General features: G+C 36.6%; 1 protein-coding gene across 3 annotated transcripts in view; it reads left to right on the top strand.

The window, feature by feature from the left end:
- Positions 1–1,520: 1,520 nt before the first annotated feature.
- Positions 1,521–15,080, top strand: part of LOC128010490 (transient receptor potential cation channel subfamily M member 3) — a 114,388-nt gene continuing 100,828 nt past the window's right edge. The window contains exon 1 of one of the 3 annotated variants that reach the window (XM_052593023.1): positions 1,521–1,780. In XM_052593023.1, coding sequence (XP_052448983.1) covers positions 1,604–1,780 — 177 coding nt within the window. In that variant the 5' untranslated portion in view covers positions 1,521–1,603. The remainder of the gene's footprint in view (positions 1,781–15,080) is intronic. The other 2 variants (XM_052593024.1, XM_052593021.1) reach the window with 2 other exon arrangements.

The following is a 15,080-nucleotide window of genomic DNA, read 5'->3' as shown; positions in this document are numbered from 1 at the left end:
TCCTAGAACCATATTTGTTTGTTATTTAATAAAATAAACTAGTGATTTTTTTGGCTGTTGTTCTGGCCAGAAAATATGTTGGTCTTATTTGTTTTCTCAGATCTTTTTTAATAAAATACCACGCTTACTTCCAAGGGTGATGACTCGGTATGCTGTGGGATTAAACAAAGGGTACATGCCGAGACTTTTCTTTCAGGTCCTCTCGCTTAAACTTTTAATTAAACTTGTCGTAAAGCCTTTAGAAACATGTTACTTTCTTACTGATAATCAGATCAGAAGTCCGTTGGATTATCCATGAGCCGTCACCAGAACCTTCAGCTGTAAATTGAATGAGTCTCATATTACAGAAACAATCCTGACTCATTTTTTTGCTTGAATCCCAATTATCTAAATTTTGTAAAAAGAAAAAAAGAAAAAAGAATACAAAATAATATATATATATTTTTTGCTTCAGTATATATGTATATTTTTAAATTGTTGATGTTAACTGGAATGCTAATGAACTACCAGCTGTGTTGGTCTGCTGTTTTCTCGTGGTAACCTTGGCAACTGTGAGTGGGTGGGTCTTATGGAGGGTTTATCACAATGCACAGTATGCCTGAGGTGTAAATGGGATGAAAGGTTTGTCATGTTTACTGTATCACTACAGGATATCACAATAGTCAAGTCTTACAGATTTTGTGTGGGTCCATTTGTAGGCCTTGATCTAATTCAAAATGCATCAATTTCAACATTCCCTGCTTTGATTCGTATTTTATTCTGCTCAGCAGGAAGAAGTTGATTCCTCACTTTCTATCTACATAAAGTAGGTCTGTTTTCCACCAGTCGGGAAACACATGACTGTGTAGAAAGCGCAGATGAACAGATCTTGGTGAATTGCATTTCACGTTAGATGTAATAAGTTCTTAGGTTTTGAAATTTCAAAGTAGTAAGAGTTTTGTACTGGAGAGCATGAGGGACTCTGCTGACGTGAAGCTTGCATTCTTGTGTCGATTAAAACCAGTGTGGGACCACAGGGGAGAAAGAGAGGGGGAGCCTGTAGAAACCCTCAGCTTCTGTTCTTAATAACTCTTTAATCTCCACAAACGCTGAACGGCGAGAGCAGGCAACACGTGAGCTGTGAAGTCTGGTAGTGAAGCAGATGATAGAGGCAGATATAACAAGTGGAGAGGGAGGAAGGGAGGGAGGGAGAGTGTGTGAATGAGGGTGGGGAGAGAGCGTGAGGATGAGAGCTCAGTTCCAGAGTGACTCGCTTTGCCTTTGCCCGCTCAGTTTGAAGACATCAGGAGACTAAGACCAGGAGAGGAACTTTGCAGGTAGAGCTGTGCCAGCTACCATTTTTTTTTTCTGTCTTCTGTCCTTCTGTGGTGTTTTTTTCTATGGGTGAAGCCTCCTACATTAACTGAAGCAGCAGGACCACATGCAACAGGGTGTAGAAGCCAAACTCCCTCCATTTTTTTTTCATTTCTCTGTTCAAGAAAAGAGCAAGAAAGATATGCCCTGACACTCGGGAATAGTTTTAGAAGAAGACGGAACATCACAGTGTAGAGGTCCTTGTTTCCGTGGCTTTCATTCTAGATTTGTTAAGGAAACATTCAAAGTTATGACTAAAAGAAAGTGGGAGGAGAGGAGAGAAGGCTTCAACGTCAACTCCACAAAGGAAGAGGCACAGGGGCCCGGGCGCCCCTCCACCAGAGGGCGCTTCTCCGAGTCTTGGAAGAGACTGAGCTCCAGAAAAGGGTCTACCAAGAGGTCAGGACTGGCCTCACAGCAAGCAGCGGTAAGAAGCAGAAGAGCATCTGTGTGTGCTCCGTTCTTCCCAAATGTTGTATTTGGAGCAAGGAGGGAAGGTGCAGGGGAGGGACTGCTGATGTAAGGGAGGAAGAGATGTCAGTGGAAAGTTTCCGGGTAGCATGTGTAGCACATTGGGACCACTTAAGGGTTTTTATGATGAGGATGCTTTCAATTCTATGTACTAAGTGGGGGGAAATTGCATTTTGGTTCACATTTCTGTATTCAAAGATTTCAGGCATGTTGCAGTTCCAGCAAGGAAACTCCAACCCCCTGATGTTTCATCTCATTTTGGCTGATTTAGAGTCTATAACAGACGATTGGGGAAACTCAGTGGGTCAGTTGTTTCTAGCACATGAGCGTGCCCTGAAGCACGCTATTAACCATCTGTTATACTCCAAAGACAGATCGGTGCCCAGTTTGAATTACTTAGAGGGATAGATGTTTTTTGTTGTTGTTGTTGTTGTTTTTTATATGCAGAATGTTTTCTGTTGTAGACAGTGTAAGGAAGTCAGTGTAAGGGAGTTTAGGGGGCCAGGTGACAAAACTGTCATTTGCCTTTTTAAGCTTTTCTTGTGCTGCCATAAAGATATACATATTTTTCAGACATATTGGTTTGGGTTTTTTTTTTTTGCGTTGTTGAAAATTCTGCTGATTTGACACCAAAATGATGTTATATACTTACCAAATTAATGAAATGTCACAGTTGATAAATTGTAATCTTGAAAGAAATTAGTATGAATATGTTTAAAACTACACTAATGTTTTGCTTAGTGTAACATCAGTTTTCAGCAAAAATTGTGTTTGTGAATTTATGGAGCTTGTTGCAAAGTTAGTTTTTGTCTAGAAAACTTACAATTTCTAGAAAATATCAAAATACATTGCTAAAAATCAATCTAGACAATATAAAAACACATGCTCTTAATGGATGTAAGGATACACTCAACTCACGATTCGATTTTCTCAAGTTTAACAAAATTAAATTTAAAGGGGACTTATGAAAATCTGACTTTTCCAAGTTTTAAGTGCTATAATCAGGTCCCCAGTGCATCTACCAACCAAGGAAACATGAAAAAGATTAACCCAGTAACTTTGTTTTGGTAGGTCTTTTACTGTAAGCGTCTGCAAAAAACAAGTCTGATTTTACTGCCCTAGTGACGTTGTATAGGGATCTCATTATATTATTTATAACTGACAAACTGCGCAAATGCACATTCATTAACAGCTTGGATTTGCGCAGCTTGTCAGTTAATAATGGCTTTGTGTAGTAACAGCTGCTCTGTGTGAAATCACTCACTTGATGGTATTTACCGCTGATTAGAGAACCGGCTTTACTGACTAGATGCGCATTAATCATCGGCCGATATATATCGTGCACCCCTGGTTTAAACGCATGATTTCAGCGCGATAAACATGAAAATCTGAACCAAAACACATTTTTTTGAGCAAGTATGACCTGTAATGGTGCAGCTCTATTCTGGAAAATGGGGCGGGGAGCAGCAGCTCATTTGCATTTAAAGTGATCGAAAAAACAGAGCGTTTCTGCTTCCACTCAAAATAGGCATTTCCAAAATGATATAAGGCTCCTTTAAGGCAAATTTGTAAATGAAAAGGTGTCCTTTTATTATTGCTTGGACACAATGCCAAACATTTCTTTGTGAAAAAGAAATATGTGTAATAACAACTAAATTGAAATTTTAAAACAAACCCCAAATTTAATCAAATAAATAAGACAAAAAAAAAAAAAAACTCTTCATGTAAACCAAGGCTTTGCCTGTGCTCTTTTTCATTCAAAATTAGAGGCAACCACTGCATTTGAATCACAATCCAAACAATAGCTGCTTTTCCACCGAAATTACCTGGAACAATATGTCCAAGGAACTTTCCCCCCGAGACCTGTTGCTGTCTGCATTTGCATCTCGGTCTTAAGTACAGAGAAGAATAGGCAAATAGTCTAGTGATGTAAGTCTGCATGCGTTTCAATACCAATTACCCAAATTTTAGAGCTGTAATTCTGCAAAAAGCAGCATACTTAATAACATCAGTTAGCTCACCTCGGATACTGAAATTTTCCTCACTGTATTTACAATAAGACAAAATATATCAAACCCATTGCCCCTTTTTGTTTTCATTTAAACATATTAATAGCTGCATAAATGTAGTTCAGGGAACATACATAGCCTACATTATAATGAAACAAAAATTATATCAAACATTGCCAGTTTTCATTTTAATTGTAACATATTAATGGATTAATAAAATGATAGAATAAAGACCAAAGATTGCCTGTTAAGATTTACCCAAAACAAATGATATCTTATGTTTATCCACTACAGAGACATCAGAGCCAACAGCAAATGTCAGAAGGACTAGCAGAGTTAAGGCTGCTCTTTTCAGTATACATGAGCACTGAGACCCCGCTGATTGCGTGGAGCTAATGTCTTCAAAATTGGCGAAGCACTTTTTCAAACAGGCAATGTTTTTATAAATAAACCACAGATTTGAATTTTAAACAACTGTATTCTTGCCTGAAATATTTTTAAAACTAAATTTCATGACACAATAACAGTAATATATGTGTTTGTGTGTGTATATATATATATATATATATATATATATATATATATATATATATATATATATATATATATATGAAAATGGTGGTTGGAATACAATGCTGCATGAACTCAACCAATCAGCATGTTCAGTGCTCAAGTACAACCTCGAAGTGGAAAAAGTGGCTAAAGATGCTGAATACATGAAGCATGATCAGTTTTCAGTCTAAAATAGATTTTATCAGAATACTCTAAATGTAGTTTTGTGAAAATATACTACATAAAATATCTGCATGAAACAGAAACACCAGAAGGGCTGAATGAGATGCAGTTTCACTCTCTGCCAGCAGGTGGCACTTATGGAAGCGCAGATACAGTGTTTCCTTGGAGCGCGTTACACACACCAAAGCACATGCTTTGACACGAACAGGTGAAAACTGCAATCATAGAGATGGAGTCATTCGACTAATTACTTAGTCTTATGTGCAGTTACAGTTAGGATGTTGAAATGTAGCATAGTAGCATTTTTAAGTAGCCTATACACAGTATTTAGTATTTTATTTATCAACTTTGACAGATCTAGACTGCCCGTATCCAGTTGGTTGCTTATCACTTGAAAAATGTGCATGTTTGTAAACTGTGCATCCATTTGTCATCTAGCATTAATTTCTTGTGAAATGTTAGACGTTTAGATGAGTTTAAAATGTATTTATTTTTTTGGTACAAGGCACCTATTAGAGAACCAGGATAAAAAAAAATCAAACAACAACAACAAATGTGTCACCAAATGGTGTTAGGGAGATATTAAGGCGAGAAACAAAGTTCTGAGTAGCATGCACTTGTGTTGCATTATAAATTGTGATGAGTGAAATTTATCTTGTGTACTTTAAATGTCTCTTTGTTAATGTACATGTACTTTCATAATGTATATTTTAATTCCAAGACTCCAGCACTCACCTTGAAGAGTTTTATCATTTTATATCCCAACTCAAGAGGAAGTTTGCTTTTATGCTCTGCAGGCCAGACATTAGGCACTAAGTGGCAGTGCAAACAGTGAGGAGCGTGCGCGCGCCAACACAACTGCTCAAACAGCCTAATTGTTCTGTAGCTTTGTTCTGAATCAAAGAAGGCTGATGAGAATGTGTGAATTCAAACCTTGGCAACTGTAGCTTGGAAACAGAGTCATTTATATATCTTTGTTTCTTTATATGGGTTTAACTCAGGGGGCGGTGTTAAGAGGAATAGTGCTATAGTATGTTAAAGTATTTAAATTCCCAATCAATATTCCGTACTTTAGTGTTTACATGATGATTAAATCCTGATGAAATCCATGTGGACTTCAGGTTTAAATATGTTAAGCGTAAAGTGCACATGTGCACTTAGTCATTTTATATCCCTGTTCATTCACAGTCTGAAGTTATTATATCCTGGAATCACCATATATGTGTCCTATTGTGTTTGACTACTAAAACTGGTTTACTAAGGCAGTCTTATGCAGCATTACGCTGGGCAACTGAAATAGGAACGGATCAGAGTTTGAAATGATCCTTTACAACCTTGGGGGGCTGATTTTGTGCTGCCACCACAGGGCTTTAAGCCTGGAGGATGTGGTTTACTTAGGTTGTTATAGCAACAGTCACACATATCACCCGGCACGTTTACAGTAGACTTTCACACTACAGTTACAGATATCTCACTAGAGTTCACATGCTTTTTAAATGTGTCTAAATTATAGAATACTGCTATAGTGTTGTGATTCCGACACTTCTGGTCACTTCAGAAAAGTCTAATCTGGGTTTTTGTTGGGCGAGGTCGCAACCCTAATTAGTTTTAAAGGATGTTCAGGTCCAGGACAAGATAAGCTCAATCCAAAAAAAATAGTTGTCCTTTACAATGGAAGTAATGGGGCAAGTTTTTACATGATTTAAAAGCAGAAATGCTTTTAACCCAGATTGTCCTTACAGAAGAAGAGTGAAAACTGGAAATGATGTATATGTACAAATAATTGTATTTAATGTGCACATGTAAGTCCTTTAAAAGCTTTTTCCAGCTCCAACACAAGACCGCAGAATAACCCTAGTGCCTAGGTCTCAAATCACAGTCCCTCTGCATTAGATGAAATAACGGACATGAATTGGAAAGGTCCTCCCTCTGGTAAAGCCGACTGGCCTCTGGAGAGGAGAGTCTCTGACAGCTGAAAAAGAAACCAGCACTTCTCTCAGCAGATTAATGAACTCACACTCCTGCCTGTGTGCATTTCTGATAAAAGCTTTTTTCTCAAAACCCAGTCACCGCTGGGACCTAGGGAGCCTGTTGCTCGGATGGCCTCAGACACAACATCATTTTTATTTAAACATGAACACTATCATAATCAGAATTTTTGCACAATTTCTGCATTTGCTTAACAAAAACATGCATTTACCTCAATCTACCTATAAATTATTTGAATATATGTAATAAGCTTATTTAGAATCAGTCTCTACCCTTAAAACAACCCATTTATCTCATTACACGATGGCACAACAGATTGCTTATTAAAGAGATGATGGTGCATCGATAACGGCCAACCAACCAACTAATCAGGGTACTTGTGGCAGATTAATTTTATGTTGGCAGTATTTACCCCCAGCTCAGGCACATCTAGCAGAGCTTGCCCAGACCATTTCATAGCATCACCCTCCCTGAGATGACAGTAAAATGCAAAGCATGTGACTCCTGCCTCAACCAGCCCTCCACATTAGCATTTCCCATCTCCGAATGGCTGGAGTGCCCCAGGGCAGATGCAGCTATCCAGTTCAGTATGGACGGCCCCTTTATAGTGGTCAAAGGGAGTAAGACTGTACACTTTTATATCTATACAGTGCAGTGCTGCTTTTATTGTGCTATTCCTATTATCTGCTAATTGCCAGGTTGCCTTGGTAACACACTTGGCACAGGAACTAATGTAAAATTTATGTCAAGCGAGTGTGGCATTTCCTCCTCTGCTCTGTTAACATAGTTGCACTCTGCTCAGGGATCAGGGGTGCCATACTATGAAAATAGATTCATCCTGGAAATTGTGCCAAGATACAGATATTTGTTGTTAGTAGATGTTAATTCATAGCTATATCTGCAGTTTACTTGCAGTTAAACATTATTACATTCTGTAGAAGAATTTATAACTATAATATGGCAGGAATTACTTGGCCTTTTTATATTTGGGTATAGCTATACTGTTTCCATATATATTTTGAAAGATTTTAGAGGTACTTTGTCAATTACAGACATTTTTCTTATTTCTTGTATAGTGGTTATTTGTAACAATAAACAGGTCCAGGCCCATGCCCAGCTGCTTTTTGCCCAATTTTTTATTTGTTATTGAATTCATATGCATGAGTGCATATTGGATATACATAAACCAATATTGGATATTTATTTGTTCATTTCCTGTTTTTATATTTTGATTATATTTCCTATTTCTTAAAGTTAAACTTAATGAAAATCCCGAATATCAGTTTTTCATACTATACATACAGTAATAATAAGTTGCATAACTACATTAATATTTATTGCACAATCACTTTAGCATTTAAAATGATTTTAGTTGTTTTTATTTAGACACTGTAGTTTAGAATTGTATTGTATATCGGCATCAACATAATTATCAATTTATCACTTATTGTCATATTTTTAATGTGCACACATCCCTTGGTTTGAAAGTGAATACTACATATCAGGGACAAATTTGTTCTAAGATGTAAGCTAAATCTGTCAAAACCTCTTTGGAGATGTCCTCATTTGTAAATAAAGTTTTTTATTGTAAAAATGCAGTTTTAAACTTTTTTTTTTTTTTTTTGTCAGGGTTAGGTTATAGTATTTAGAACTAGCTTCTTATGAAAACAGTAGAAGTCTACGGAATGTCCCAATTTCGTTGGCTAAGTAAATGTGTTTGGGTGCGTTTTGATCTACAGAGGTTTGTAACTACGGCAAGTAATTTTCAGAAATTAAATATATTTGCATGTTTGCAGGAAGTCATTTGCGAAGCACTGCAATTTTCATAATGAAGGTAAAAGGAATGTCACCACATTTAAATAACTATTGTATTACATAATTTTACATTTCCTAATCAACTCATCTTCTCCAACAGGACAGAAAGTCTTGTATCGTTCAAAGTAGCCAATTAGTGGTCTTCATATCCCGCCACAGTCCTTAGTCTGACAAAAAAATCATGCAGAGGGAGATTGGAGCCAGAATAACTCAGGCCTTGCAGTGAAATCCTGTCAAGTTGAATAGACTCATTAATGCAGGACCACATGAAGACTGTCTGTGCATCCCTCTGTTTAGTATAAAGCAAAGCAGTAACTAAATATATTCATTTTAATTTTATGCTCTTTTGTGGGACTGTAACATTTGCATAATATTTTCCTCAAGTCTTGTGGCTCTGAACAAACACAATATTTATATTCTGGAGTTTTAAATGTCATTGAGTTGACACTTAATTTGACGAACTTTCTCAAAGTGTTTAAGAGATTAAATGTGAATGATGAATGATTTCGATCTTCTTTCATTAGCTTTATAAGATGAGTGGAAATTGCTCTTGTCTAGACCTGCTAGTGTTAGTCTTCTAGTCAATTCAGATGAGACAAAAACACACAAAATTGTCCTGTGCTTTTTTTGCTAACATTGGTTCCATTAACCTTAGTCTGAACGTCTGTCTTAGTCCTTTGTTGTGTCTTTGACCCCACTGAATTGCTTCTAGGGACTATTAAATTCCACGTTTCTCTTTTTATCACTTTCTCTTTATAAAAAAGCTGTTTTGATCTCAAAAAGCATCATTGCCATTTAAGAACGGGGCCTTTAATGATGGCACCTTTGACTGGCAACCGCTATAGTCTGAAAACCTGTGTGAGATGCTGTGATACTGATTGGATGGTCTGGGATAAATTGCCCTCAGACCGAGACTCAAACCTGTTGGATTATTGAGACTCTAATTAGTGTTCTCCAGCAGCGAGAAAGTCTTTACTAATTGCATTGCAGCCTTACAGTTTATTTGATTCTTAATTCAAATATGTTTACTTTAGTCCATTTTTGCGAGGTGAACGGTGTTAGTCGGGACTTTAATTAGCTGCTTAAGGCTGAAAATATTTTTCCTTCGCTCGACAGAATGCCACTTTCAGGTCATGTATGTGTGTCATTGTAGTGCCATCAGAGACTTGCTACTCTATCCTGTCTAAGCTAAGACAGAGATGAAATGGATTACAGTTACGTGGAAAGAATGTTGCTCTTTTTACAGGCACACTCAGCAGATGACAATATGCCAGAAAAAGAACTTAATGATTGTTTTTCATCTAAGAGTTAATTAAGTCTTACAAAGTTTTCTGATGGTTTTTTTTTTTTACCAGGATCGACCAGGAGCATTACTTTTTCTTTTAATTAGTGACGGAATTAGTGCTCTGTGTTTATCCCATCCAAAGTGCACACACACACCGGGAACACATACCTGGAGCAATGGGCAGCCATTTTTTTTGCTGCTGGGGCCGGGGAACAGTTGGGGGTTCGGTGCCTTGCTCAAGGGCACTTCAGCTGTGGTATTGAAGGTGTGAGAGAGCGCTGTACATTCACTCCTTCCACCGACAATTACTACTGAGTTTAAAAAACAAAATGTTCAAATAGCCCAGGTGTTTTGCAGAGTAGTTTTGGAGCTTTAGGAAGGGTTTCACTACCAGAAAGATTGATTGAAGGTGTGTGTGCAAAACAATTTAATTACCTGACAGTGAAATATTGAATTTATTGTTTAAAACAACTCACCTCAGGCAAAACAAATTTGCATGTTGTGTATGTAGCAAGAAGCAGGAAAGCTAAGGGAAAGGAAATTAAATGTACGGAAAAGGATTAGGGCCAAACAATAATAAACAAATAGATCCATTTTGAGATTAAAGTCATTATAAAATGATTGTAAAATGTCATTATTAAACTCATTCAATTAAATGTTAAGAATAAACTCATTAAATTACAAGAAAAAAATTGTTGTTTCGAGAATGAACTTGTTTAAATTACACCAAAAATTCATTGTGTTTTGAGAAAAATGTTGAAATTAAATATTGAGAATGACCTCATTAAATTACCAGAAAAAGTAATTGTGTTTCTAGAAAAAAATCGTAGCATTTTTGAAGGAAGAAAGCAGAAATTAAATGTTGAGAACAAACTCATTAAATTATGATAATGAAGTATAAATAAAGTGCTGAGAATAAACACACCTGTGTCATGTTAATTTTATCTCGTTATCAGCATCAGTTAGCATTAGTCATTGGTGCAAGTCGAAGAGAGCAATGTTCGTGAATGAAGCCAATGCTGTCGACCATTAGGATATAGGGTTAGTAGGCTATATGAGGGCTTGTATTTAAAAAAATTAATAAATAAAATAATTTTACTCTCTGTAATTATTGCATCCTGTTAATGTACAACAATACTGATGTGGAAATAGTATTTTTCACTATTTATAAGTATAATTAGCATTTAATTACTATTTACATGTATTGCAAAGATCTGCTACTTTTACATAGAGTAAATAGAATTTATATTGTCACAGTGTAAATAAATTCTAATAAAAAGAGTAAACTTTACTTAGAGGTCATATAAGTAGCCAATGAAACCGACACCAAATAGGGTTGAAACAGGAAGTGAAGTAAACAGAAGAGAATGACAAAATAATGATCCACATAACAGAACATAAACCTGACAAAAAGATCATTAGGTTTGTTCGGATCCTCGAATCTGACTGGACAAGAGATTTTTTATTTATATTTTCACCCATGCGTTCTAAACGGGCAGTCAGTCAGTCTTTAAACCATTCATTCAACCACACGTTCAAAAACGCTGATTCATTCAACAAGTTTAATCTTGCATTATTGCTTGTTGCTAATCCTCTTCTGTAAAAAAAATTATAAGGGAGAAGTGAAGGAAATAATTTGTTTTTAAAAGAACATGATGTGAATGAAAGAAATTCCCTCATTTTCTTTCATTTCTCTCTTTACTTTTATATACGTGTGTGTGTGTGTGTGTGTGTGTGTGTGTGTGTGTGTGTGTGTATATATATATATATATATATATATATAAGAGAAGTAGCAGAAAAAAGAAGTAGCAATGTGGCCACTATGGAGAAAACATAATTTATTTAAAGTTTATGAAAGTTTTTGACTGACAGGACAGTTTAAACTTTTAAATGATGCAATAGAACTTCAAAGTGGAGTTAAACAGAGTAATTTGTTGCTATAGTAACCACAGATCCACTAACGCTGTGCAAAATACAAAAGTGAATTGTGTAATTCTGTGCCCTCACTAATTTAGTGAAATCTGTTGAACACCGACTAGTGAGTTGGACCTTACTACTTTAAAAGGCCTATAAATGAGCCAGATCATGCTTCTATTTACATCTAATAATAAAATAAATAAAAAAGCTTGTGTTTTTTTCTGCACAGGTTTTTGTGAGGTGTTCAGGGGTAGGTTTCAGATGCGATGAGAAAAATATACACAGAGCATTTGTTCCAGGTACAGCATCATGAATATGGTATACAGTATGATGATTGTTTTCTGAACGTTTACTGACTTTGCTCAAAGCAAGATTTTGGATTTAATACACACACTTTTCAATTTCAAACTCGTGTCCCTTTTACAGTCTGCATATGACGAAGTACCGTAAACAAAGTCAGTGTATTAATGATGTGTGACTGGTTATGCCTGACGTGTTGAGGTTGGTTTTTGATGCCAGCTCACTGGGCCCTGTGGGTTTGAAGGCTCCAGATGGGGCAGTGAACAGGGAGAGATCAGCCAGTGGAGGTCTTCCTGACAGAGGGAGGAGACCCCGCAGGAGACTCATCCCATCCTCTGACTCCTCCACAGCCCCACAGAGCTGCTATTATCCTCTTGCCTCCAGAGCCAGGTTAGGCATCACAGGCTTAGAAGATCACCAGTGACAGTGCGGGATTGAAAAGAGACAGATAAACACGCACATCTCAAATATCCATACCAAATGCACATGTTCTCTGGAACAAAATAAGCATGCTAATACAAAGCATGCTCTTGTAATACCTGTCACACCTGCAATTAAATATGCCTGCCTGCATTCAAATGCACATATGCAAAAATCATTGCTTTTATTCACAGCAGCATACAAAGTTATAATGGGGCATATATCTGTAGATACTAAAAGAGCATCTACTGTAATGTTAGCAGCAGTTTTACATGCAGTTTTAATGAATTCATACTTTTCAGAACCATTTCACAGTGGGCAATACAATGTAATTTGCTGACTGGCAGGTGGGAATTGGTTTCAGATTCACACACGTCAGTTCACAAATCAGATCTGGCACAGGCGCAGTGCAAGAAAATAGCTTGAAGCTGCGATGCTTCTCAGCTTCCTGCTGCTGCTTAACTTATCGGTTATTTTTAATACTACAGTGATTCTTAGTTCTGCAGATGGAGTATGATAATTATTTGACCTCGCAAATCATTATTTTGGATTGGCGTTTTGTAAATGAACTGGGTTACACGATCGGAGTTTGTATGGGTGAACATTTTCTTTGTGAATTCTACTTTACAATGCTTCCTAATTAACATTTTGATGTAAATCACTGTAGACTGCCTTTCATTGGCTTAAATGTTAATTTCAGTCATTAAAATGCAAGCCATTTAGCAGGCACTCTTTTGCAGAGTGACTTACTAAACATGGTTAAAGCATATCAAATGTGCAAACTAAAAAAACCTCTGCATCTTTTTGTCAGAATTACATTCTGCTTGATTCTTCAGTAATGATTGCCATTAGATTGAATGTCTGAGAATATTGATATGATATGATACTGGCAAAAAAATAAATAAAAAACCTTGGTTCCTGAGCATCCAAAGCATATGACTCTAATCAGCCATGTTTGTTTTGCTCTTTACAAAGAGGGTCAGTGCTCTTAACGTTCATTATTTTCTATTATAATTCATGCTTGATGTTTTACCACTGCATTATTTGTAACATAAAATCCTGTTTGTTTAAAAACAAATTGATGCAGGTTTTTTATTTTATTTTATTTTTTGTTTTTATGTGCATTTAAGTAGTCTGTCTCACAGAGCCATTTCGGACACATCAACTCTGTCACTGAACTGAGGAGAGGAGAGTTCACGAAATACAAAGTCCCTCTAGTGGTTGGGTCTGGAAATGTAGGTTATTCTAAATGCACAATATAAAAATTATGATTTTTTTTTTATTCCACACTAACCTCAAAAAAATAAAAATAAAAATAAAAAAACTGCAGTTCTATATAATTTTTTTTCAGGAATATATGTTTTTGAACGTTATCAAGTAAAGTAAACATAAAAAATGAAACCTTATAGAGTTGCTGTCATTGTCTGAGAAATTATTTAAGGCATTGTCAGCACTGAAGATTGCAGTGCATGCTGAAGATTTATTCAAAGTAACTTTATTCCTAGTACAACCTGTTCAGCAGAAATGAGATTAGAAAATGACTTACTGCCTCATTGTGATGCCTTTGACTTGCAGACTGCAGAGGTGAAGGAGCATTGTCTTGCAAGAATAAGTTTAGATGAAGGCTTACAGATGCAGAGACTGTTCTTTCTAAAAGTGACAGGACAGCTACTTTAATTTAGCACAGGCAACTTCTAGCAACTAGTGAAGTGAGACTAAAATGGTGTGAAGTGGCCTTCTTAGGTTGATTGAAGATCAGGGCATCACAATCTGGATCATCTGCAGGTTAATTGTGCATGCAGGTATCAGCCCAGGTCAGTTCCACTTGTAACGACATGTTGTGCTCAATCCATGGGCTTGCTGGGATGACAAGTAGCTCTGACCGAGATGCCCAACAAGTTTCTGGTAATTCACTGTAACTGATGTAGCAGAATGAGAACTTGGGTTGTTTACCATTTGGACTTTAAATGACAATGCCTTTTAAATTCCAATTCAACTACTTTATTTGAATTTAGGTAGCAAAAAGGATGCAGAATTGAAATTCAAAGCGTCCTATTTTTTTTTATTTTTTTTTAAATTCCACCTTTAAAATTTGTGGAAAATTGAATTTTTTACTTAATTTCCCTGTGTTGAATTGTATTTCATTATAATTCAGTAAAGCCCTGTGTGGTGCGGCCAATTCCATTTAAAATCATACTGAAAAGGCAGCCAGTCCTTCAGAGGTTTTAACAACCAGAGGTCTCACAGGTTGTTAATGAAAGGCAGCAGGTCATTCCCCATGAAGTGGACACTTCAGAAACTTGATTGGCTTCCAACGAGTTGTTCTGATTAAAAACAGCTCATTCAAGCATGTTGTTAAGTCTGTAGTTTTCTGCTTCCATTTTTAGCAGTGAGGTCATTTTAGGCCTCTTAAATGTGATCAGAAGGGTGTCTGTAACAAGTGATGTGTTGATGATTTCTTCAAGTGCAAATTGAGACTGAACTATTGGAGAAAATTACTCTGAGAGATATAGAGCTGTTTATCAGTTGGAAATATCAGACTTAGGGGAGTGCGTGGTGGGTGGAAACTAGTTGTGAATGTGTGGTGTGGCTGTTGATTTCAGTGTAAAAAATGATAGTCTTTAGCAGTGAGAAAAGTGTTAAGAGGAGATGGAGGAAGAGAGAAGAGAGAGGTCTGCAGGTTTATGAACCGATGATCATGGTGTGGAGGTATAAGTGGCTTCAGTCACCTCTATCAAAATGAAAAAAGGCCCTTTTGACAAACTGAGCTGCTGTTCTGGGGTCAT

The sequence above is a fragment of the Carassius gibelio genome, chromosome A5, assembly GCF_023724105.1.
Source record: "Carassius gibelio isolate Cgi1373 ecotype wild population from Czech Republic chromosome A5, carGib1.2-hapl.c, whole genome shotgun sequence".
NCBI classification, from domain to species: Eukaryota; Metazoa; Chordata; class Actinopteri; order Cypriniformes; family Cyprinidae; genus Carassius; species Carassius gibelio.
The sequence above is the reverse complement of the archived record's forward strand: the minus strand, read 5'-3'. Positions and strand labels throughout refer to the sequence as shown.